We start from the raw sequence: 23,019 nt of genomic DNA, 5'->3' as shown, positions 1-23,019 counted from the left end.
TGTAACTTATATGTATGTAACGTCGCGATGACAATTTTGTATGTATTTTACATGTATGATAAAATAAATGATCGAACTTGCTTATTGTTTTATTTGGATACATGTGCTGTAAACATAGCTTGTATCTGTTTAGGTACAGTCAACATCAATAGTAGAGGATAAAAGTAATGAACCGAAAGTATCTCACAACTTAAATAACTAGATAGAGATAAATAAATCTGTCTTTGGTCTAGTATGAACATGCGCGCACCGTAGCGACGCAACTTTTCATCCACTGGACGTCAAGACTGGATGAGAGACTAAAAAATATGTAGTGCGAAGAGTTTCCTTCCCCACGAGTATTTGTCATGCTAGTTCAAACAGTGTCTGTACGTCTTCTGAGACTGACTGAAATAGCATGACACGTTCGTACGTTTCCGTAAGAATACCAAGGAAAATCTTTTCGATCTTTTCGCACTAAGTACATCTGTAGTACCAAAGAGAATCCAGTTTACGGAGTTACATTTGGCAAGTCTTTGGTAGTAAACGTATAAAGTGATTCAATGCTCTTTGGTACCAAAGACAGATATAACTCCGTAAACTAATACTCGATCCTCTTTAGTAGTACTATATGACTGGTTCATATCTGGCTGGTTACCACCTATTTCACATCTTTCACAGCTCTTTGACACATCTGCCACTGCAAAAAAGCTGACACACGTCAGCAATCACCAAAATAAATTGTACAAAAACACAAAATGAAATCAATCTGGTTCCTGCTTTTGTTCACTGTCGTGTCGGCGACGAAACCCGTAGTTAGGAAGGATGTGGTGCCCGTCCTTACGTTGGACCCTAGGAAGAGGATTATGGCCACTAACAGTACTAAGACCAATTTGAAGGTCAGTTTTTTGCTAAAATATTGAATTCTGTGGAGGAATGAGTCATGTTGTAGTACTTACACACACGGGGGAACAAGTATATGGCTCGTTACGTCACCAGTAGCTGGAATTGACATGTCCGCTCTCACCAACGGCTCTCACGCGACTGTCACTCCACTACCTACCTGTGAATCCGAGATAAACGTCATCGCACATAGCTGAAGGACTCAAACACTACACATGTTACGAGACAAGTATTACGGATGAATGTGGAAGGAGGAAGCGAGGAAGGAAAGCAGATGGAAAGGTGGACGTACTGTGTGAGAGAAGATAGGTATGAAACGAATGCAAGTGAAGTGTTGCAATGCAATGCAAGATTTATGGAAGAAAAAGACAGTCTGCGATTGCTGCGCCAACCCCAAGTAATAGGGAAAAGGGCAAGCGAATGATGATTGAATGCTTGCTTAGGTACTGAAATCTACAATAATATACGCCCTGGCGCGGCAAAGGGTACTAGGAAGATTAATGAGGTCTGCGGTTGCCATTACGCACCTGTAACCTATATTATAAAACAAAGTCCTCACCGCTTCTGTCTGAATGTTCGCGATAAACTCGAAGAACCTCTGCCGGCCTCGCCGAAACGGCTTTAGTTGACGGTAGACGCCGATCGGTTCATAGTCCGGCTTTGTCGCACCTCGCACCAATACGGAAAGGTGATACAGATAGCTTATAAATCGATATTATCGTTAAACATTTGTGCATTTGGCTGCGTACTTACACTGAACATAAAGATTCTTGAGAAAGATTTAAGAGTACAATTAACTTGTAGGGCGCTAGTATAGAATAATTATAACTAATAACTACATCCCTTTTTCCATATTTTATCAAATTCCCCTTCCAGTACCTGCCCTTCATAGCTCTAATAGACAAAGAGCACGACACGAGCGAATACTGGCGTGCCACTGAGCTGCTCTCCCTCATACGGAGTCGGGAAGAGCTCGTGGACTATTCGCGGTGCAAAGTCCCCACCCCTATTGACCCTGTGAGGTTTAACACCGCAAGGAACGTGCATGCTCTGTGCAGGGATAGTATTGGTAAGTTACACAAGACGAAATTTGTGTTAGTCAAGGACAAAAGCGAGACACACATATTGTAGGTCTTTTTCCCACGGATCAGAGAAGAGCTCTAGGACTATTCCCGATATAAAATCTCCGCTTAGGGCCAGTTGCATCAACCACATTTGACAGACACATCATCGTCACGCAGTAGACGTCTATGGAAGTTCCCATACAATAAAATTTAACGAACGCTTTAACGGAGACAGACGGTTTGGTGCAACCGACACCCTTAGTCACACCTCGAACACTGGCGATCAAATATAATATTGTATGAAAGACACACATTCTAGGCTCGTGTAGGTGAACGCGTACTATGCTTGTGTGAGTGAAATATGACAGGTCGACTGTTCGCGTTTTTAACAGGCGGTAACTGTGAGGTAACCGAGAGGGGGTGGGCGGCACTGTCAGCGGGGAGCGGGAGTGGCCATACTCTACGACTGATGGTTTCGTCTTGGTAACATTTAATACCTATATTAGCCTATTACAAATATTATTCTAATTCCAATTTTACTGCAGTTTATTATCATCAGAAGTGTTTGTTTTCAAAAATAGGTGGTATTCAAATTGAAGAATGTTCTGTTCTGTACAGATTTCCAGCTGTGTCCGCAATGCGCCCATTTCAGCAACACTTCGGAATGCGAACTGTTCCGGGATTCCTGCAAGTACGATGTCATTCATTATTTCTATTATAACGTGATTTGAAACCTTCGCAATGCTAACGACTCCACCTTTTGGAACCCTCCCTTTTTAGGGTTCCGTACCAAAAAGGTACAAAAGGAACCCTTATGGCGACGCTCTGCCCGTCTGTCTGTCTGTCACATTTCTAAATATCTCGAGAACTACTTATGCTATCAATTTGAAATTTGGAACAGTTATGAACATTGTTAACCTCTACAAGCTGAAACTATTATTTTTAAATATTATAATTATAGAACATGGCCCAAATGGAAGGGGGGCAAACTGTAAAAGTCAAGTTACTAGTTCAAGTGGGGTATCATTAGATTGAGCACTGCCACGTCTGCCACTGAATTGTACATGTAGAAACTATTTTTATATTTTTTCCCCTCACTAGCTCGGAAACACGTGTTTTGTTCTTCAATACCAGTGGGTAAAAACGCATTTTATCCACTAGTGGGTAAAGTAATTTGACCTTGAATAAAGTCAAATTAACTGCTTTAAAATTGATAAAAGTAGGTGAATCTAGTAATAAAGATGATTTACCACCTGTAGAACTACTGGAAGTAGTAATAAACGCATTTTTTGCGTTGTAGTTTCCTCGCTATAGTGAGGGGAAAAGTTTTGTGTTACACTCGGGTGCAAATGTATTTTACTTCTCGTGTGTTAAAAAACTCGCAAGTTCGGGATTCTATTCTCGAACCACTCGCTTCGCTCGTGGTTCAACTATAGAATCCTTTCACTTGCTCGTTTTTCAATTCCACACTCGGCGTTAAAATACAACTTTGCCCCCTTGTATAACAAATAACTATTTTTGTTGTGGAAAAAAAAAGAATTATGAAGAAAAATGTAAAAAAATAATTTCTTCCTTTTCCATCGAGCGTTCTTGGGTCGACCGTCTGGTGGCCGCCCGACCCAGTTATCGCTGGGAGAACAGTGTGGCGGCGAATCTGTGTAAGTGACTGGCAAGAGGCTGTTCAGGATCGGGACAGGGTGCGTAGCCGAATGGCTCACGAAACGCTCACAAAACGAAACACTCGTAGATACCTATCTCTATCGCTCGTGCGTATTGGCGGGACAGAGCCAGACTACCTTTCGCGGCGTTTCGTTTTCGTTTCGCGTCACAGAAATGCCATTCGGCTACGGCACCAGGCCCCGTAGCCGAATGGCATTTCTCCGACGCCAAACGAAAGCGATACGCCGCTGGCTCTGTCGCGCCAATACGCAAGCGCGATAGAGATAGATATCTACTAGCGCTTCGTTTCGTGAGCGTTTCGTGAGCGATTGTGCCATTCGGCTAGCCACCCAGGTGGCGATGTCTCATTTCGGAGGCTAAGATTCACTTTGTGCCAAAATAGTCCAGTCAATTCTTCCTTTTCCTACAAGCTCTAACAAACACTAAATGGACATTGTTCCCAGGGAGAAAAGAGTGTCAAAATCGGAATACGCCACATACTGCGATCGCAAGTACGGCAAATGGCGGACCATCTTCATACCAGCCGACTACTCACAGTGCAGATGTTGTGACGAGTGCGTCTTCTATCGAGGTTGGTGGCTTCTGTAGATCTCTGTCAAACATAAAAAAGATGTTAAATTTATACCTATTTAATATTTATACAGTTACTTATTTTCTAGTATTTTTTTGACGAGTATAAAGTTAATGAAAATTAGAACTTTAATTTGGCAGTAACTCGAAAACGGTAGAACTATTTTGGTTCCTCTTAGGGTGCTCTACCTCCAGTGTCAGTCTGACGTGTCCTTTTTGGTACACTCTGTATATCATACAATGCAAAAGGGGTAGATAAAGCATGTGCTCCTTTCATCTGAAACTGCTTAACCCTTAAATAGTGATGTATATATGCATCATGCATTTTTGACTCTATTGTCAGCTTGTCAAAATTCAAATTTGAATAATTGCTTGTCAAGGTCATGCATTTAAGGGTTAAGTTTTATTTATTGTCGCTCTTAGACTAGGTTCACATGGTGTTCGTTTCTCCCGGAATACGAGATATGAACGATTGAACGATTTTGAAGTTGCCATGCGAAGTTCACTGCCACTACGATATTCGATAAAAACTCGGATACGGAAAACAATCTTAACCTAGCTATTCTTAGCAATTAATTAAAATAAAGCGAAATACATATAAAGTTTCCTATAGGCACATACTTAAAATAAAATATTTTATGCAGTGCGCGAAATAAAGAGCCACATAATTAGAAGAAAAATATGGACAGTAGCTATGTTGAAACATAATTAAATTTCTATTTAATAAGTCAAAGAGAAAGATACGATAGAGTGACGTCACTCCTCAGTATTTCATAGTAATTCCATATTAGCAAATCGTTTTACAGTTCTTAAAAAGAAGCTGATTTGACTAGTAGGAAACTAAGCCTATCACGATCCAACCAGCCAATAATACAACTGAACCCATATTCAACAGTCGACTTCTACAACACTCAGGGACAAGAAAGGAAGTTGTGAAATCGTACACGAGTACTTTATAGTCTTTATATTAAATACTAACTTTTGCCCGCGGCTTCGCTCGCGTTAGAAAGAGACAAAAAGTAGCCTAACTATGTCACTCTCCATCCCTTTAACTAGGTATCTCCATTTTTTTGCCGCGAAAGACGGACAAACAAACAGACACACACACTTTCCTATTTATAATATTAGTATGGATATCTGACTGTATCTATGTTTGACAGAATTAGACGAGTCCTGTGTACATGACGAATTCGACTTCGATTCGGAGGAGTTTCTACCAGTAAGCTCAATTGGTAAGTCCCCAATTTGCGACTTTTAGATTCGATGGTAGGCCCGTAAAATCGAAACGGTTTTCGATTTTTCCAAATTTGCGTCAGGCCCTCTGTTTGCTAAATAAAGGACACGCTCCTAGGTGCACCTAGATCCCCATCATGAAAATGAAAAATGAAAATCGTTTATTGAGGCAAAAATATTACAACAAGGGTTAAAACAGTGGTTCCCAAAGGGCCTAGTTTAGCCGAGCCTGTATCTTAGGAGCCTTAGAGAGGTCATGAGTAGCTATTTAAATTTTAAGTTACACTGTAGTTTCTCTAAAAAAGTTATAGCGGTAGGTAATACTAAAAACGAACATAATTTTTAGTCTTTTGAAAGGCATGCAATATTTACCCCCTTATTCATAAACGTACTCTAAAGTTATCAAGCCGATAATAGTTATTTGTTATACAAGGGGACAAAGTTGTTTTTCAACACACGAGAAGTAAAATACATTTGCACCCGAGTGTAACACAAAACTTTTCCCCTCACTATAGCGAGGAAACTACAACGCAAAAAATGCGTTTATCACTGCTTCCAATAGTTCCACAGGTGGTAAATCATCTTTATTACTAGATTAACCTACTTTTATCAATTTTAAAGCAGTTAATTTGACTTTATTCAAGGTAAAATTACTTTACCCTCTAGTGGGTAAAATGCGTTTTTACCCGCTGGTATTGATGGACAAAACACGTGTTTCCGAGCTAGTGAGGGGAAAAGTTCGTTTGTCACTTTCCGACGTATTGGTGTGATAGAAAAGGACAAACGAACTTTATCGGCTTGATAACTTTAGAGTACGTTTATGAATAAGGGGGATAGCGTTTTATTTGAACCATATTGTGCAGATTTCAGAGCTGGCTGCAATCCATACTTGGGGCATCCCGAGCAGGAGTCTCGGGCCCTTCGATGTGACAAGACTCTTCGCAGATGTAAGATGCTGATGGGTTTAATTAGTTCTTTACAATTTATAGTCTACCAAAAAGAGTAGAAATTAAAAAGTGGCAACATTGTAGTGTCATCCCTTTCAAATCACTATGTGTGAGAAAACAGGACCACAATATTTACGATGTTGCCTTTTTTAATTTCTACCCTTTTTGGTCAGACGTTCAGAATGCCTACTATGACAAATTACCTATAATTTCTTCACATTTTACAGGTGTACCGATGACTGTTCCAACTCTACCAAAAAGTGCATTTGGTGTGTAAGTACCTAACACTACTATTTCTGCAAATATATGTGAAAAATATATATGAATTTTTAGCTTGAATGCATAAGCTTTTGTATAAATTTAATATTTACCAATAGCATACGTCACATTCTAAATATTTGTGTTCAGAAGTCACCGAAGCTTCCGCTACGAGCCTGTGGACGCCGACTGCCCCTCGTGCCGCGGTTACATCTGCCCCCCTACCATGAAACACGAGCCAGACTGTCACCCGGGCGCCTTCGTGCCCGACAGGGGGCAGTGCAACTGTTGCGGCCACTGCAGCTCCTACTTCCGTCAGTACATACTAGCTATAGACTCGCGCCTGTGACTGTCTCTCATGGCATGGTTACAGCTGCCCCCTCAAGCTTGAGTCTCATTGTCACCCGGCCGCCTTCGTGCCCGGCAGGGGGCAGTGCAACTGTTGCGGCCACTGCAGCTCATAATTCCGTCAGTATACACTCGCTACAAACAATAGACTAGCCTGCGTGACTGTCCCTCATATCGCAGTTGCACCGAAGCTTAGGATCAATAATTTAAAGATACAAGTACTTATAGGATAACTTTACCTAACCCAACTGTTGGGAATGTTCCGTAGCTCTATATATGATAAAATAATCTGTTAATTATTCTGTCTTTACAGAATTAAACCAAAAATGTGCTGAATTCAAGGAGTCCGTTGAAAATGGTAGCAGCGAAATTGAGGTAAGAATATGATTTGGTAAAAAATGTACCTAATAGCCTGCAGGATGCAGTTTCAAATTACAATTAAGTGAAGACTTGTGATGTACCCCATATTTTCACCTGTTGATAAAGATGTTGGTTTATGACTTTTTGTAGAAGTAAAGCAGAGTTTTGACATTAATTAAACGAAGTTCTTGTGAATGAATATGAATCTATAGTAGTGTATTAATCTTATGGTGGCGTTTGAATAAAGATATATACCTATATATAGGTTAACTGTCAGAGCTTGTTGCTTTCCATATAGGTAGAAGAAGAACTCTTAGAGCCTGGCTGTGACGACGGCCTGGTCTGCCGACAGGGGTTCTGCCAGGACATCCACGCGGTGCATGTTTCTGCTCATAGTCGGAAGAGGAGTAGTCAGGAGCCAGATGAGCCTTACGGTAGGAGTCTTGGGTTCTCTCTCTCTCTCTTCAGCCTAATTCTACTCTTCAGGTGTAGGCCTCCTTCAACATGCGCCTTTCATTCAAGCCAGTTAGCGCCAGTCTTGGGTTTAATTACTCCTTGTTTGATGGAGGAGGCTCCCTTCAGAGTCAGAGTGTGATAGGCTGGTGCAGACAATGGTTCTTCCAGGACATAGACGCAGTGCTTATTACTGCTCACAGTCGGAAGAACAGCAATCAGAAGCCAGAAGAGCCATACGGTAGGAGAATGATTAAATTCAATAACACTACACAACCTACAAAACAACTTTGTAGACTGTGGCCGTAAGGGAACAGTGCCGTAAATGCGATGGAAAAATAGCGAATACAAATATCGTCTTTGTTCCGAAAAAGGTCATAAAAAGAATAGGTTCTGAAGAAGGTTACTAGGAGCCCCACTATGCGGGGTACCGTCAATTTAAGGAAGGAGGCGAAATTATTTGGCAAGGAATTTATCGATCTGCCGGATCTTACAATTGATTCATCTCTAGATGATTTATTTGCTGTTTGTGTTAGAGAAAATGGCTATCAAGGCTAGGCTTACATCGGTCTCATTCGGGTGACAGCATCTCCCTGGGTTTGACCACCAGCACCACCCATGACTATTGTTGCAGAGCCCTGCAAGCGGGAAATGAAGTTATTCAAGAAGAAGTACGGACAAGACGGGCATTTGCACTACGAAGCTCCTCAATGCACGCCTCTCTGGCTCTATGCACCTGTCCAGGTATTTTGTACATTCTAGATCATCCTCAGCCTCATCCCACTCCTGGGTAAAACCTCTCAACCTATGTTGTTTAAGATACTTTGGGCTTGCCTAATCGGTTTGGGGAACATCACGCCCAACTTTGAATTTCCTCTCTTTCCATAAATTAAATATAACAAGATCATACCATCCCATACATTAAAATGCGACCGCCTAAGACCGTGCTTACACTCCACCACACATAGATGGCGCCACAAAAAAAATATCTTGTAGCTTTCTATTATACTTGTAGATGGCGTTAAGTGTCACTTTTGACATAGATTTACGGCTCGGAATTGACACTTAATGCTAATCTACAAATAATTTTTTGTGGCGCCATCTATGTGTGGTGGAGTGTAAGCGCGTTCGTAGGCGGTCGCATTTTAATGTATGGGATGGTATGATCTTGTTATATTTAATTTATGCTCTTTCTAATAATTTGGTCCGTAAATGATACTTTTCACTACTGCTAACACACGGAGAATTGTGTGCTAATACAACTCTGAACTGGTTTTATAGAAAGTTACTTTCAAAAAATGACAGGTAAGTATCTGTAATCTTTCCAGAAGAGATGTCTTTGGTCCCTTACCTGCGTATTCCTTTGAAAAGATAGCTAAGACATTTTTTTAAACTTATTTATCATTGAAATATTTGGTCAGTGCCGTCGCTTCCTGTGTTACTGCGCCATGGAGGACGGAACGCCCATCGAAGGCGTCAAGGTACCCAGGGTCGAGGTCTCCAACATGAACTGTGGTGAGTATTCGCAAAGGCTCCGTATAGACAGATAGTCTAAGAAAAAAACGTACCTCAGTACCATACAGAAAAAGGTACGGTGGCCTAGATGGCATTACACCTTTGGGGTACGCTCAGCTAGATGGCGCTACTATTAATATTTGACATTTTAAAACATATCAAGCTAAGAATATGGGCCAAATTGTCAAAACTGAGGTTCAAAAGCCTGTGTCAAGAGATGGCAGTCTATGTACTGTGATTACACATTTTACTTCGACAGTACCTCTCTATAATACTCAATCCTCTTTGGTATTAGGAACCAGGGGGCCGATTTTTGAGTCTCACGGCGTTCGAATTCAGAAAATTGTCACTGAAAATAATAGGCAATTCACCGTTTTCAACCGGTATTTTAGTGACAGTGAGACTCAAAAATCGGCCCCCAGGGTACCTACGTAACCGAATGGCGCAAACGCTCACGAAACGAAACGCTGTTAAATATCTAATTAAGTAGCTGTGTTGTTATAGTATTTATTTATATATACATGTCCGGTATATTTAGGTTTATTTTAATTCCTATTTATTTATGTTTATTCGTATTAAGATTATTTGACGTTTTCTATCACTCACTGCATCACCTACTCAAATCAGTTGTTTTTTGTGTCTTGTCTCCACTCCCCAAAGGTTGTCTGGAAGAGATCGCTCTTTAGCGATAAGACCGCCTGTTGTCTACCATAGTTAATTAAAGTTATGTGCTTTTTTTTAAATGTAATCTTGTTATATTGGTGAACAATAAAGAATATTTGTATTTTATTGTATTGTAAGTATCTCTGTCGCTCTTGCGTATTAGTGCGACAGCCAGACTAACTTTCGCGGCGTTTCGTTTTCGTTTCGCGTCACAGAAACGCCATTCGGCTACGGCCCCAGTACAACCAGATCCAATATATATCACGGATATTATAGTTCGTCCGGCGGTGTAAGAGCCAAAAGCCATAAAGATAAGCTAATTATTCATCTATTATTGTCTTCGGTTACCGCGATAGTTACTCATGAAATAAAACTATGGAAACGGATTAAATCGCGTATAATGAATTTAAAATACATCCCGACGTTTCGAACTCTTTACAGCGTTCGTGGTCAACGGGTGACTGAGGAAAAAAACGTCGGGATGTATTTTAAATTCATTATACGCGATTTAATCCGTTTCCATAGTTTTATTCATCTATTGTTAACCATTGTATGCCATTGTAACAAGTTTTATGGCTTTTAGCTCTTAAACCGTCGGACAGACTATACCATTCCGAGCCGAGCCGTTATAGCCATTTTGCCATCTAATTGGACGGTTTGCTTTATCGAATGGCGGTTGGTACTTATCAGATTTCTGGCTGAAGGGTATGTATTTCGGCGGTTCCGGGGCAATCTACCGACGCCGACAAATCACCGAAGTAAATACTGCGAAACAACGTTCTATGGACTCTTTGACACTTTGTTGGATGTCTTTCGTAGCCAGATAAAACCTAGGAGCCTAGTCAAGATGACAACCGTTTGAGCTACCACGACAGAATTAGAAGACAAGTTAGTGTTTCGTTGTCGCATCGGAACAACTACCATCTCTTGACGACCGGTCTGGCCTAGCGCGTAGTGACTGCCTGCTAAGTCGCGGTCCCGGGTTCGAATCCCGGTAAGGGCATTTATTTGATGAGCACAGATATTTGTTCCTGAGTCATGGATGTTTTCAATGTATATAAGTATTTGTATATTATATATCTATCGTTGTCTAAGTACCTGCAACACAAGCCTTCTTGGGCTTACCGTGGGGCTCAGTCAATCTGTGTAATAATGTCCTATAATACTATTTATTTTATTTATTTATTTTGACTTGACCCTAGCCATGCGCATATCCAGGGGGTTCATGAGGGTTATGACCACCATCCCTCCTGGGTCCTGGGGAACTTTGCTGGGCAGGGGGCACACACAACCACGTGACCCTTCCCTGAGTAAGCAGCTATTTAGCAGCTGGATCCGCCCTTATGGCTCAGCCACGACATTGGTCTAAGCGCGACAGCGGTGAGCGGCGGCCATATATTGGAGCGAGACACAGCGATGGGACTTTTCATTCACACGTATAGCTGCCGCTCACCGCTGCCGCGCTTAGACCAATGTCGTGGCTGGGCCGTTAACTGGTCCCCTTATAACTGTGATGATCTTATGATGTTGATTGTCTCTTTAGATTGCGCTCGAGAAAAATGTAGTTTAGAGACAGACGTGCAGTGCGACGGCTTCGGAAACTACAAGGAAGCCATGTTTACTCCACACGTTGATGAGTGGAGCGAAGCCGAATATGAAGACAGTAAGAGCGTTTGATTTTTTTTTTATACTACGTCGGTGGCAAACAAGCATACGGCCCGCCTGATGTAAAGCAGATTTCACATTATTTACGATCGGTTTGGCTCAGTCGGTAGATGGTCGGTAGTGACTCTGCCTGCTGAGCCGCGGTCCTGGGTTCGAATCCCGGTAAGGGCATTTATTTGTGTGATGAGCACAGATATAATTTGTTCCTGAGTCATGGAAGTTTTCTATGTATATAAGTATTTATATATTATGTATATCGTTGTCTGAGTACCCACAATACAAGCCTTCTTGAGCTTACTGTGGAGCTCAGTCAATCTGCGTAAAAATGACCTATAATATTTATCTATATTAAAAGAAGACTAAAACTAAAACTGAACATTATCCGATTTGATATCGGATGTCGGAAGGATTTCAAAGGCAAAAATCAAAGATGGCGGCTAAAATGTATGGTATATCGGTCCTACATCCGATATCGGATCGGATAATGTGAAAACGCACTAATTATCACCTTTTGTTTATGATCAACCTTCAAATCTAGGGTGAACAAGTCATCTTCTGGACGAGCTTACTCCATCGCCATGTTTTTGCCTTTGACTTAGTCTGTGGCCAAGAGTGCCCATTTATAATTAAAAAAAAGAAAAAGGTAACTCCGGTAAAAAAATATAAGGCGCATTAGGGTAATTTCGAAAGTCGTCTAATTACGAAAGTCGCATAAAAATCGCCATTATTTCCATCATATCAAGATTCCCATTTAGGAATTTTCCGAGCATTTCTGTCATTCGGAATTACTCTAATGCATCTGAAAAACATCGCATGATACACGTGCGAAAAGGAAATTCGTAACTTCGTATCGATTTTAAATTTATCGCCACTCGTTCTCGTTTCCATCAACTCCTTCTTTTCCGGACTTGTATTTTAATATAATTTTCAATACAGATGGTGTTTTTTTTACGCACTAGTGCGAGAAGTGGTTCATTATATGTCAGGTCGAAACTTCGGAGGTCCATCTGTACTGAAAAACGTCGTTCAATACACGTGCGAAAAGGAAATTCGTAACTCGTGTTGATTTAAAACACGGTTGTGTTTTAAATCGACTCATTTTGAACTTACTTTTTTACGCACTTGTATCGTATTGTACTATTTCAGTGCAGATGGTGATTTTTTATCGCACTAGTGCGAGAAAAATCCGGTTTTTTCGTTTTGTAAATCCGAATTTTTGTTATAGATGACGACAACTTACCTGAATGATGTTGCGGTCGATATGAAACTTGTAAATGTAAGTAATGGAAACTACGAGCGAGTTTAATTGTGCCATACAAATTTTAAACTGTTGTATACATGAATATTTTATTTAAACGTTTATTAAATTTAAATTTCGATTTGTTTGTTTTTATTTCCTACTAGCTTTTGCCCGCGGCTTCGCTCGCGTTAAATTCGAACTTCCACCCCCCATTTCAGGAAAGTGGGGGGTTAGAAAGAGACAAAAAGTAGCCTATGTCACTCTCCATCCCTTCAACTATCTCCACTTAAAAAATCACGTCAATTTGTCGCTCCGTTTTGCCGTGAAAGATGGACAAACAAACAAGCACACACACTTTCCCATTTATAATATTAGTATGGATAAGTATATCGTATATTTGTATTACTTACTTATGTACTAGTATCACCGGAAATAAAAGTTCCTAATTCATATGAGTTATGACTGATGACACTCTCTCGCTTTGCGCAATCCAAGCCAGTGCAAAGTTAGCGTAGACGGACTATACTGCCTAGTATTAAGTACTTTTCATTACAGTTACTCATTAAGTGCGCAGCCGTAGCGGGAGTTATAGAAATAAGCTCTTTCCTAGAGAGTCATGAAATATCTAGTGACATAATTAACTTTTACCTATTTATATTTTTTGTATAGTAAGTGTGATAAAAACATTGTGTGAATCTCGGGGCGTAAGAATATCGTAAATTCGAGTCTTTAAATCGCTCTGGCATACCATCGTGATTTAACTATACTCTCGTTTGCAATATTTAACTTACTGCCTATGTTGCATAATCTATTATTAACAGATTTGGTGGAGATGCTGGGATTGGTGAGTGTTTTACAAAAAAATAATTAAAATCAAGCTAAATTAATCTTTTACGACTTTTACACAACATCAATATTGACAATAGCACTAAGATCTAATTTTCCATAATTCACGCCTGCGCAGTGGAACCTAAACAGCTGACTGTTATATCAATAGCTTGACAAACTTCATTTTGCCGGCGAGAAAAACACAAACTAATACAAATTTAGCGACTCAGCACTGCAGCTGGCCGCACGTAGAAATTTGTATCCTGAAAAAAGTGTTTAACTTTTTAAATAGTGACGTGAAAATCGATTCCGGTTTTTTGGTGCCGATGCAACCTTCACCTAGCGCTGAAAGCGTATTTCTGGCGTTGCGCCCTTGTGACGTCACGCTGGTCGCTTGGCTAATGTTGCCATGTTGACGGAAAAACAGGAAATTCGGGAAATTTGCGTTTGTGAAATTTGTATTGTAATGTAGATTAAATATTCATCACCAGACCAGATACATCGAATAGTATGGAAAATTTAATCCTTCGACTGATAAATTGGCTTGCCGTACTATTTATATACTGGTATGTTTATCTTATTCTGCCTGAAAAATATAACCTAAGTATAAGATATAAAAGTTAACCTTTCCTTTATACCAAGACATACATATATGTAAACGAAGTTGGATGTTATAGAGAATAAGTTCTAAACGTCATAAATTATTTGCAGTTTTTAAACAATAGGCCAAAATTAAGTAATTATAATTTTACCTTATCGGCAATCGACATTATCCTTTGCCTTAATCCCTTACAAATATTCCAGAAATTTCCCAAAGAGCCTGGCAACCCTCACATGAATCCGTCAGTCGATACCGCGCGCGGGAGGGGATGCGCGTTCGCGACACAACAACTCTTCGCACAAATATCGGATAAACATTAAAAATGCCCAACATCATCAACGAGGTTAAATTAGACTTTAAGGATGTACTCCTTAGACCTAAGCGGAGCATCCTCAGGAGCAGAAACGATGTGAGTTTGTATTTTTTTCTTTTTTTTTTTAATTAGCGTTTAAGATCAAGGTTGAAGTTTTCAGTCTATGCTATGATGTAACTTTTTTTAGCGTGAAAATTCCGCATTGAACAAGTTTTTCTTTAGGTTAACATTTTATAGTGTTTGTATTTGCAGTCGCTTTATTGATGCATTTGCAAGTCATAGTAGAGCGCATTGTGTTATCACTTCACAGATGTTTTATGTTCGATTTTCACTGTTTATTTATAACACTAGTGTTGTTCAACTGGTATACTGGTATACCTCGTCTGTTTAGCTTTAGAAAAAAGGTAAATGAACGTTTAAAAAATACAGAAAATTATACTTACAGTAATAGGTATTAAAGCGTTACAGGTAAATGTTACAATTTTTAGGAAAAAGACTTGTAAAAAGTAAAAATAAAATAAATTGATTATAACATTTCGAAAGGGATGATGAGAATTCTATTAAATAATCGGAATAGGTACACTTACACTTACTTACTGCATTCTTCGCTATTTATTTATAAACTGCTTTACTTCAAGTCGTTTTTTTTTTTTTTTTTTTCAAAGTGTTTAACGCAAGTTGTACTGTTAAGATATACCAAAGACATATGTAACTCCGTATAGACGGATAAAGTCTAAGAAAAAAAAAACGTACCTCAAAGCCCTAGAGAAAAAGGTACGGTCGGTGGCCTAGATGGCGTTACACCTTTGGGGAACGCTCGGCTGGATGGCGCTAATATTAAGACGATACAGGAGCGAAAATGCTAAAATGGAAAGGTGTTAATGAAGAGGGGAAGTGTTATTAACTAGATTTATCGAAAAAAATTGTTCATTAAGAACAACTCTGTTAAAAGATATTGCGAAAAAATCTTTAAAATCGAGGTTTCGCTCTCGATTGGTTTCTCCTTCAAAACTTAATCAATCGGAACGAAATTTGAGAATCTGAATAACAATGAAATAATCTGTGTCGGACCGTTTAGTTTTTTTGGCTAATTGTTACCAATCTTGAGTATCACACCTTTTTTTGCGCCAAAATGAAAAAGGCCGTTTTTGGATATTGGCTCTAGCGTCTTTAAAAATAAAAATATCAAAAAAATCTAAACGGTCCGACACAGATAAAAATAATAACAATCTGTGTTGAAAAAATCATTGCTCTATCTTCAAAAACCAGGGAGGAAATAATCGAGAGCGTTTGTATGAATTGACGATGCAGGGGGGGTATCGTCTTAATACGAGTATATGACATTTTAACACATATCAAGCTGACAATATGGGCCAAATTGTTAAAACTGAGGTTCAAAAGTTTCAAGCCTGTGTCGAGTGATGGCAGTCTATGAACTGTGATTACACATTTTACTTTGACAGTAACTACAGTAGAACCCGGTTAAAACGATCACGTTTAATACGATTTCCCGCATTATACGCCATTTTACGCCGGTCCCTACAATTTGAGACTTGTTTTCAGACATTTTTTCACGGTTAAGTAATACGACTCGCGTTCCCGCTTAATACACCATCTAAAACCACTCACCTTGCATTACTTTACAACTTTATTTATGCGGGTGACAATAATCGGAACTAATTGTACTGTACTAATTACGCGATTCTGGCGACACCGCCACCCGTAAAGATTAATTTGTAATTTGTCGTCCTAACTCAGCGGTTAGTGCGATAGTTCGTACCAACCTACATACACTTCGCTCATTATCACTGCTGCGGTGTTGAGTGTCGGTGTTGAGTCTCTGAATTCTTTGTCCCATCTTTGGTTCAGTGATGTCAAAAATAAGAAGAAAAACATTAATGCTCCAAGAAAAAGTAACCATATTAAAAGTTTACGATGAAAAATCACATTTTTTTCTCGTTTAATACGATTTCCCGCATAATACGCTTTTTTGGCTGGGTCCCCTCAGAATCGTTTTAAGCGGGTTCTATCCTCAATCCTAATCTCTCTCTCCTAATACTCGATCCTCTTTGGATGTACTTACTAGTCTTACTACTATAATCTTCAATCGTCGTGATCGTTGCGAGAATTTCAAGGCACGAGAGGCAAACATTACTCAATGTATAAGTAACCACGAGAGGTAAACAACTATTTTTTTCCCTTGTTGGTAGGTATAACAAATAATAGGTCAATATGGTTAGGACCATTTATTAGGTACCTACCCATAGTAGCCATATGTTGACCCACCGCAAAATTTAAAAAAAAAAGCTGTTTCATATATTCTGAATTTTTGACTGCCCAACGTTACATTTTCCATGGAATAGTATTTTTTTTTGTGATTTCTGGGTTAATCCAAAGGCGTGGCCAGCAATGCCAGCGTATAAATTCCAGTATTAAGATTTTCTCTCGCGAGGTAGGTATTTAAGTTTAATCGTATGGATTATATTTACAGTGCTGGACAAAATGCATCATACACCGATATATAAAATAAACTTTCTATTATAATTTCTTTACCCTTAAACTTAATATCACAGTTGTATTGGAAAACTTTTAGCTAATTTCATGGCGTATAATATACAGATAATAACATATCAATGATCGTACAATTATTTTTTTACATGAGTATAAATATAAATATCAGTACTTTAGGCTCTGGACAAATTTGATCATACAGTAATTAAAATACGAATAAAATGCAATGTAGTAGTGTGTATGGCTTTCATCTGCTTTAGATATCGCTGATTGTCTCGGAGGAACATTTCCTGTTAGAAACTGAAGGTATTTATCTAACCCAAGCTTTTTCCTGTGTGTCTACTAAAGTAGGCAAAGTGGGTATAATTCAGAATGACATTTGATATTTTCTTTATTTTTCCAAAAACTTCCTTAAATTTTGGCTTGGATTGATTACATGAGACTATGTTAGCCATTCAAGCTATTCATTCGTTTGCGTCCGTGGCCCACAAATGGTGTCGCCGGAAGACCAGCGCTGACTGTATGGTTAGCATTATGCTGAGGCGGGACCATTTCGTGGTAAACGATAATTTTTATATTATGTTCTAATAATTAAATGTTTGTATTTTTAATACCTATTGTAATTTACCACGAATAAACGATTTCTATTCTATTCTATTCTATTCTATTCTATTCATTCCTATTAATCATAACAAACGCATGAGATATACATACTGGTATTGTCTTTCAGCCATCGCCCGTCTGAATATAATATGATGTGTTTAATAAAGATGACTGAAAGAAAATACTAGTATGTCTATTTCATGCGTTCGTTGTGATTCATAGGATTAAGTAGCTTCAATGGCTAACATAGTCTCATGTTATCAATCCTAGCCAAAATTTAAGGAAGTTTTTGGAAAAACAAAGAAAATATCAAATGTTATTCTGAATTATACCCACTTTGCCTACTTTAGTAGGCACACAGGAAAAAGCTTGGGTTAGATAAATACCTTCAGTTTGTAACTGAAAATGTTCCTACGAGACAAGCAGCAATATCTAAAGCAGATGAAAGCCATACACACTTATACATTGCATTTCATTTGTAGCCGCCGTGCAGGATCAGGAGCCGACGACTTATAAAAACTTCAATATAAGTAGACAATATTATATTCCAAATAGGTGCTGGTTTACAAGGGTGATTTGACTAAACGGTTAAGTATGGAAGTGGTGTTTAAGGTAGCGAAGATGATGAAAGAGTCATTTGCAATATTTGAGCTGTTAAAAAGGTTGGTTAAGTTTTAGTTGCCTCATTGGCCGCGATACATCGTATGTGGTGCGCTCCTATTGGCTCTTTATAAATCTTACGGAACTAGCCGAGCGATAAGTATACAAATAAAAGGTTGCGTTCGCAACACATTCGTAATTTAATTACTGTATGATCAAATTTGTCCAGAGCCAAAAGTACTAATATTTATATTTATACCCATGTAAAACAATAATTGTACAATCATTGATATGTTATTGTCTGTATGTTGTACGTCATGAAATTAGCTAAAAGTTTTCCAACACAACTGTGATGTTAAGTTTAAGGGTAAAGAACTTATGATAGAAAGTTTATTTTATACGTCGGTGTATGAAGAATTTTGTCCAGCACTGTACATACACATTTCAAACTAAACAATTATAAGTCCTTTAGAGTACCAATCCACGAAATTTCGTCAGGTGCCAATTAAAACATCTTCCGGGGGCCTGAATTGACTGCAAAACATGCTGTGTAATATACGCGTTTAACGTAAGTAAGTGGGTTTTTGCATTATCCGATCTGATATCGGATGCGGCTTAAATATATGGGATATCCGTCCTACATCCCATATCGGATCGGATCACAGATGTCATATATACCATAGATCAAGCAAACGTATCTACTTAGCGTGTCAAATGAACTCAGTGAAATCCACTGAGTTGTCCGTCTTTACTCGCAGCTTGCAGCTTTCGGGCGTCAATTTTTGTAAGTTGAAGTCAACCAAAACATAAAAAATGCCTCGTTACGTGATATTCAATTGCAACAACACAAAAATTATGAACAATCAAGAGCCTGAGACATATTTAAAATTACAGGCAAGAATCAACTTCAGTACAAAATTTGACACGCTCGGCCCCTATACAAATATATGAATTTGTTTCTTCTATCTAAATTAAGTTCTGTGGATCGGATAGTGAACACGCACTAAGTAGGGTGGTAAACTAAAGTACCGCAGTACCAAAATGTTGCGTATCGTTTGTTCGTTTCCAATGCAACGGTCACGTACTTCCCAACTTTCGATCTGCAGTGGCCTTGACAATTTCCCAATAAATTGCAGCCCGCGGACTGATGTTATTCGTGCCAATAAAATAAGCAAGGCAAGGAACCATAATAACCATAATTTAGGAGCCATGATGATTTAAGTAATTTTGTCCTACAACAGCTGTGTACGAACAATTCCGACGAGCGCCGTGTCTTGTGTGGGCGACGGTCGCCGTCGCCGTCGCGTCTCATACTTCCACATCGATAAGGTTTGGTTTCGTATGCGTCGCATCGCCGTCGCGCGACCATCGCCGTCGCGCGACCATCGCGCGACCTTCGCCCACGCAAGCCACGGCGCGGCGTTATGCCGGGCGACCGAGCGAAGCTCGGAGTTGGAAAATTCAAATCTTCGCTTTTCTCGATTTTTCACCCTCCACATAACAAATTTCAGCGAAATCGTTAGAGCTGTTTCCTAGATCGCCGGATTTATATAAATATATATTCAAGAATTGCTTGTTTAAAGGTACAAGGTAAGATAGATTACATTTAAACATTTACTATTTATGTATGTTGCACGGTATTAGGTAAAATTTTCTAAATCAGGGGTTTTTTCCATGCAAAACGTTCCGTACAAAATATTATTCCGGACACAATTTTTTACACACCATCTATTTAGAAAAGCGCATTTTTTGGATATAATATAACATAATCTGTTAATCATTGAGTCCATTTATTTTCTTTAGAGTCCCTAAAATTGGGCAAATATAGTGTAGATTTCTCCATTCTGTACATCGATCTAAACTACCTAGATGCACCATCACGGCTTAGAATGTGTCCGCAGCAAATTGTGCTTGAAAATGTTCTAAGCACAATTGGGCGGTCAGTAGCGCTTCATCCGCCGTGTCGGCAACATGCCTAAGTGCTCCGTAAAAAAGTGCAAAAATAACACCTTATATATGTTGAAAAAGGATGACGTATCGTATTTCCGGTAAGTAATTGTTAATAATTTTATAATGTTATGCATTTGTGGTCAAAATGGCTTCCTAACTTACAAAAAACATTTATTTTCTAGAATAATTAAAGTAAATTCCTTGATTTGGTCTTACGCAGTTTGTCTCTTTCTCTCGCGCTATACTAGTAATGAGCGGACGGCGACAAAAGATGGATGAAGTGGAACATAGTTAAAAATGGAATGATGGAGTCGCTAATTTATATTTTTTGTAAAAGAAGCCTATTTCATATTAATAATGTATGTATTTATTTATTATTATGGACCAATAAGTCTGAAATAAATGATTTCAATTCAATAATATTAATACATATCTTATAAATTACTTTAATTATAAAAAGAAACAACCCGGGAATAGCAAATTCGTTTTTAAGTAATAAAAAAGCTTTTTATTCCAGATTCCCAAAACAAGACGTTGAAAGGGAAAAATGGCGCAAGATTATAGCTGAGGAGCGGAGAGAAGATTTACCCAAACAAAGCTTTGAAAGAAATTATACGTAGAATAATAAATTAATGTCATCGTTCAATTCTTCTTTGTTTTAATAGCTACTTAATTCATATTCTCCAAGTGCACCCTCACACACACCACATACAATCCCTCAACTGTTTACCTTCACATAATCGCTACACATACACTCACTACACGCACACACACACACACACATATGTTATATATATACATACCTACACACACACACATATATATATATATATATATATATATATATATATATATATACTAGTTTTTTAAAGGTGCGCGGGGCCCGAGGGCCCCGCGGTGTTCTTTTGTGCTTTGCTTTATTGTTTTATTGCTTTTGCTTTTTGTTTTTGAGCTATGCTTTTTGTTTTTTTGCTTTGCTTGTTTGATTTATTGCTTTGCTTGTTTGCTTTTTTGCTTTAGCCTTTGCGTGCTTGAGAGCACTCTCTGCCCGCAGCTCGGCCTGCGGCCTCGCGTGCTTGGGAGCCTGTCAGACACGCTCCGGGCCTTCGGCCCTCCGCGTAGTTACTGTGGGGGTTGTAGGGAAGTTGGAGCTTAAACACGACCCAATAGTAAAAGTGTCTTGAGAAGCTCACGACGGGCCTGCGGCCTGCGGCCTCCGGCCCGTCGTTTCGCTTCTCTAAGACACTTTTACTATTGGGTCGTGTTTAAGCTCCAACTTCCCGGTCCGCCGGCGAGCCGATCAGGGACGCTCCGGGCCTTCGGCCCTACGCGGAGCTCGGCCTTCGGCCTTCGCTGGGTTTCGAAGCTCCGCGTCGGGCCTTCGGCCCGCCGCTTCGCTTGTAAAGATACATTTTGTCATTGTTTTGCTTGGGAGCACAGTCTGTACGCAGCTCGGCCTGCGGCCTTCGCGTGCTTGGGAGCACTCTGCCCGCAGCTCGGCCTGCGGCCTTCGCGTGCTTGGAAGCCTGTCAGACACGCTCCGGGCCTTCGGCCCTCCGCGTAGTTACTGTGGGGGTTGTAGGGAAGTTGGAGCTTAAACACGACCCAATAGTAAAAGTGTCTTGAGAAGCTCACGACGGGCCTGCAGCCTGCGGCCTCCGGCCCGTCGTTTCGCTTCTCTAAGACACTTTTACTATTGGGTCGTGTGTAACCTCCAACTTCCCGGTCCGCCAGAGAGCCGATCAGGGACGCTCCGGGCCTTCGGCCCTACGCGGAGCTCGGCCTTCGGCCTTCGCTGGGTTTCGTTTCGAAGCTCCGCGTCGGGCCTTCGGCCCGCCGCGTCGCTTTTTAGACACTTTGATTATCGTTCTGCTTGGGAGCACAGTCTGTACGCAGCTCGGCCTGCGGCCTTCGCGTGCTTGGGAGCACTCTGCCCGCAGCTCGGCCTGCGGCCTTCGCGTGCTTGGAAGCCTCTCAGGCACGCTCCGGGCCTTCGGCCCTCCGCGTAGTTACTGTGAGAGTTGTAGGTAAGTTGGAGCTTAAACACGACCCAATAGTAAAAGTGTCTTGAGAAGCTCACCTGCGGCCTCCGGCCCGTCGTTTCGCTTCTCTAAGACACTTTTACTATTGGGTCGTGTTTAAACTCCAACTTCCCGGTCCGCCGGCGAGCCGGTCAGGGACGCTCCGGGCCTTCGGCCCTACGCGGAGCTCGGCCTTCGGCCTTCGCTGGGTTTCGAAGCTCCGCGGCGGGCCTTTGGCCCGCCGCTTCGCTTATTTAGATACTTTTTGTTATTGTTTTCTTGGGAGCACAGTCTGCACGCAGCTCGGCCTGCGGCCTTCGCGTGCTTGAGAGCACTCTGCCCGCAGCTCGGCCTGCGGCCTTCGCGTACTTGGGAGCCTGTCAGACACGCTCCGGGCCTTCGGCCCTCCGCGTAGTTACTGTGGGGATTGTAAGATTTGTAGGGAATTTGGACCTCCGGCCTGCGGCCTGCGGCCCGCCGCGTCGCTTTTTAGACACCTTTACTTATATTTTCTTGCTTGAGTTGCTTGGGAGCACTGTCTGTACGCAGCTCGGAACTTGGACCGGAGCAATGACCGTCGGGCTGTAGAACGCTCCCTCAGGCTGGTAGGGAAATTTGACTTTGTCCCCTCTCGCCGCCGTTTTTGACTTTTCCAAAAATTTTTTTTTCTTATTTCTATTTTTGGCCCCCGCTCTTACCACGTGCCAAATTTGA

The 23,019-nt window shown here is 40.4% G+C and overlaps 2 protein-coding genes across 3 annotated transcripts in view; both read left to right on the top strand.

The window, feature by feature from the left end:
- The first annotated feature begins 710 nt into the window (after nt 1–710).
- Nucleotides 711–13,008, top strand: LOC125238016. 2 transcript variants are annotated; one of them, XM_048145296.1, is made up of 14 exons: nt 711–878; nt 1,759–1,951; nt 2,565–2,637; nt 4,070–4,197; nt 5,357–5,428; nt 6,293–6,376; nt 6,604–6,649; nt 6,785–6,948; nt 7,296–7,357; nt 7,641–7,776; nt 8,430–8,539; nt 9,217–9,310; nt 11,517–11,636; nt 12,864–13,008. In XM_048145296.1, the coding sequence occupies exons 1-14, from the start codon at nt 738–740 to the stop codon at nt 12,884–12,886; spliced, it is 1,446 nt and encodes a 481-aa protein (XP_048001253.1). In that variant the 5' UTR covers nt 711–737; the 3' UTR covers nt 12,887–13,008. The 2 variants fall into 2 exon arrangements, 1 of the variants encoding a protein (XP_048001253.1); XR_007178403.1 differs by lacking the exon at nt 8,430–8,539 and having other exon boundaries at nt 12,864–12,878.
- Nucleotides 13,009–14,547: 1,539 nt separating this feature from the next.
- Nucleotides 14,548–23,019, top strand: part of LOC125237716 (GMP reductase 1-like) — a 48,447-nt gene continuing 39,975 nt past the window's right edge. The window contains exon 1 of the mRNA XM_048144877.1: nt 14,548–14,716. Coding sequence (XP_048000834.1) covers nt 14,630–14,716 — 87 coding nt within the window. The 5' untranslated portion in view covers nt 14,548–14,629. The remainder of the gene's footprint in view (nt 14,717–23,019) is intronic.

This window comes from Leguminivora glycinivorella, chromosome 22 (assembly GCF_023078275.1).
Source record: "Leguminivora glycinivorella isolate SPB_JAAS2020 chromosome 22, LegGlyc_1.1, whole genome shotgun sequence".
NCBI classification, from domain to species: Eukaryota; Metazoa; Arthropoda; class Insecta; order Lepidoptera; family Tortricidae; genus Leguminivora; species Leguminivora glycinivorella.
This window is presented reverse-complemented; position numbering and strand designations above follow the sequence as displayed.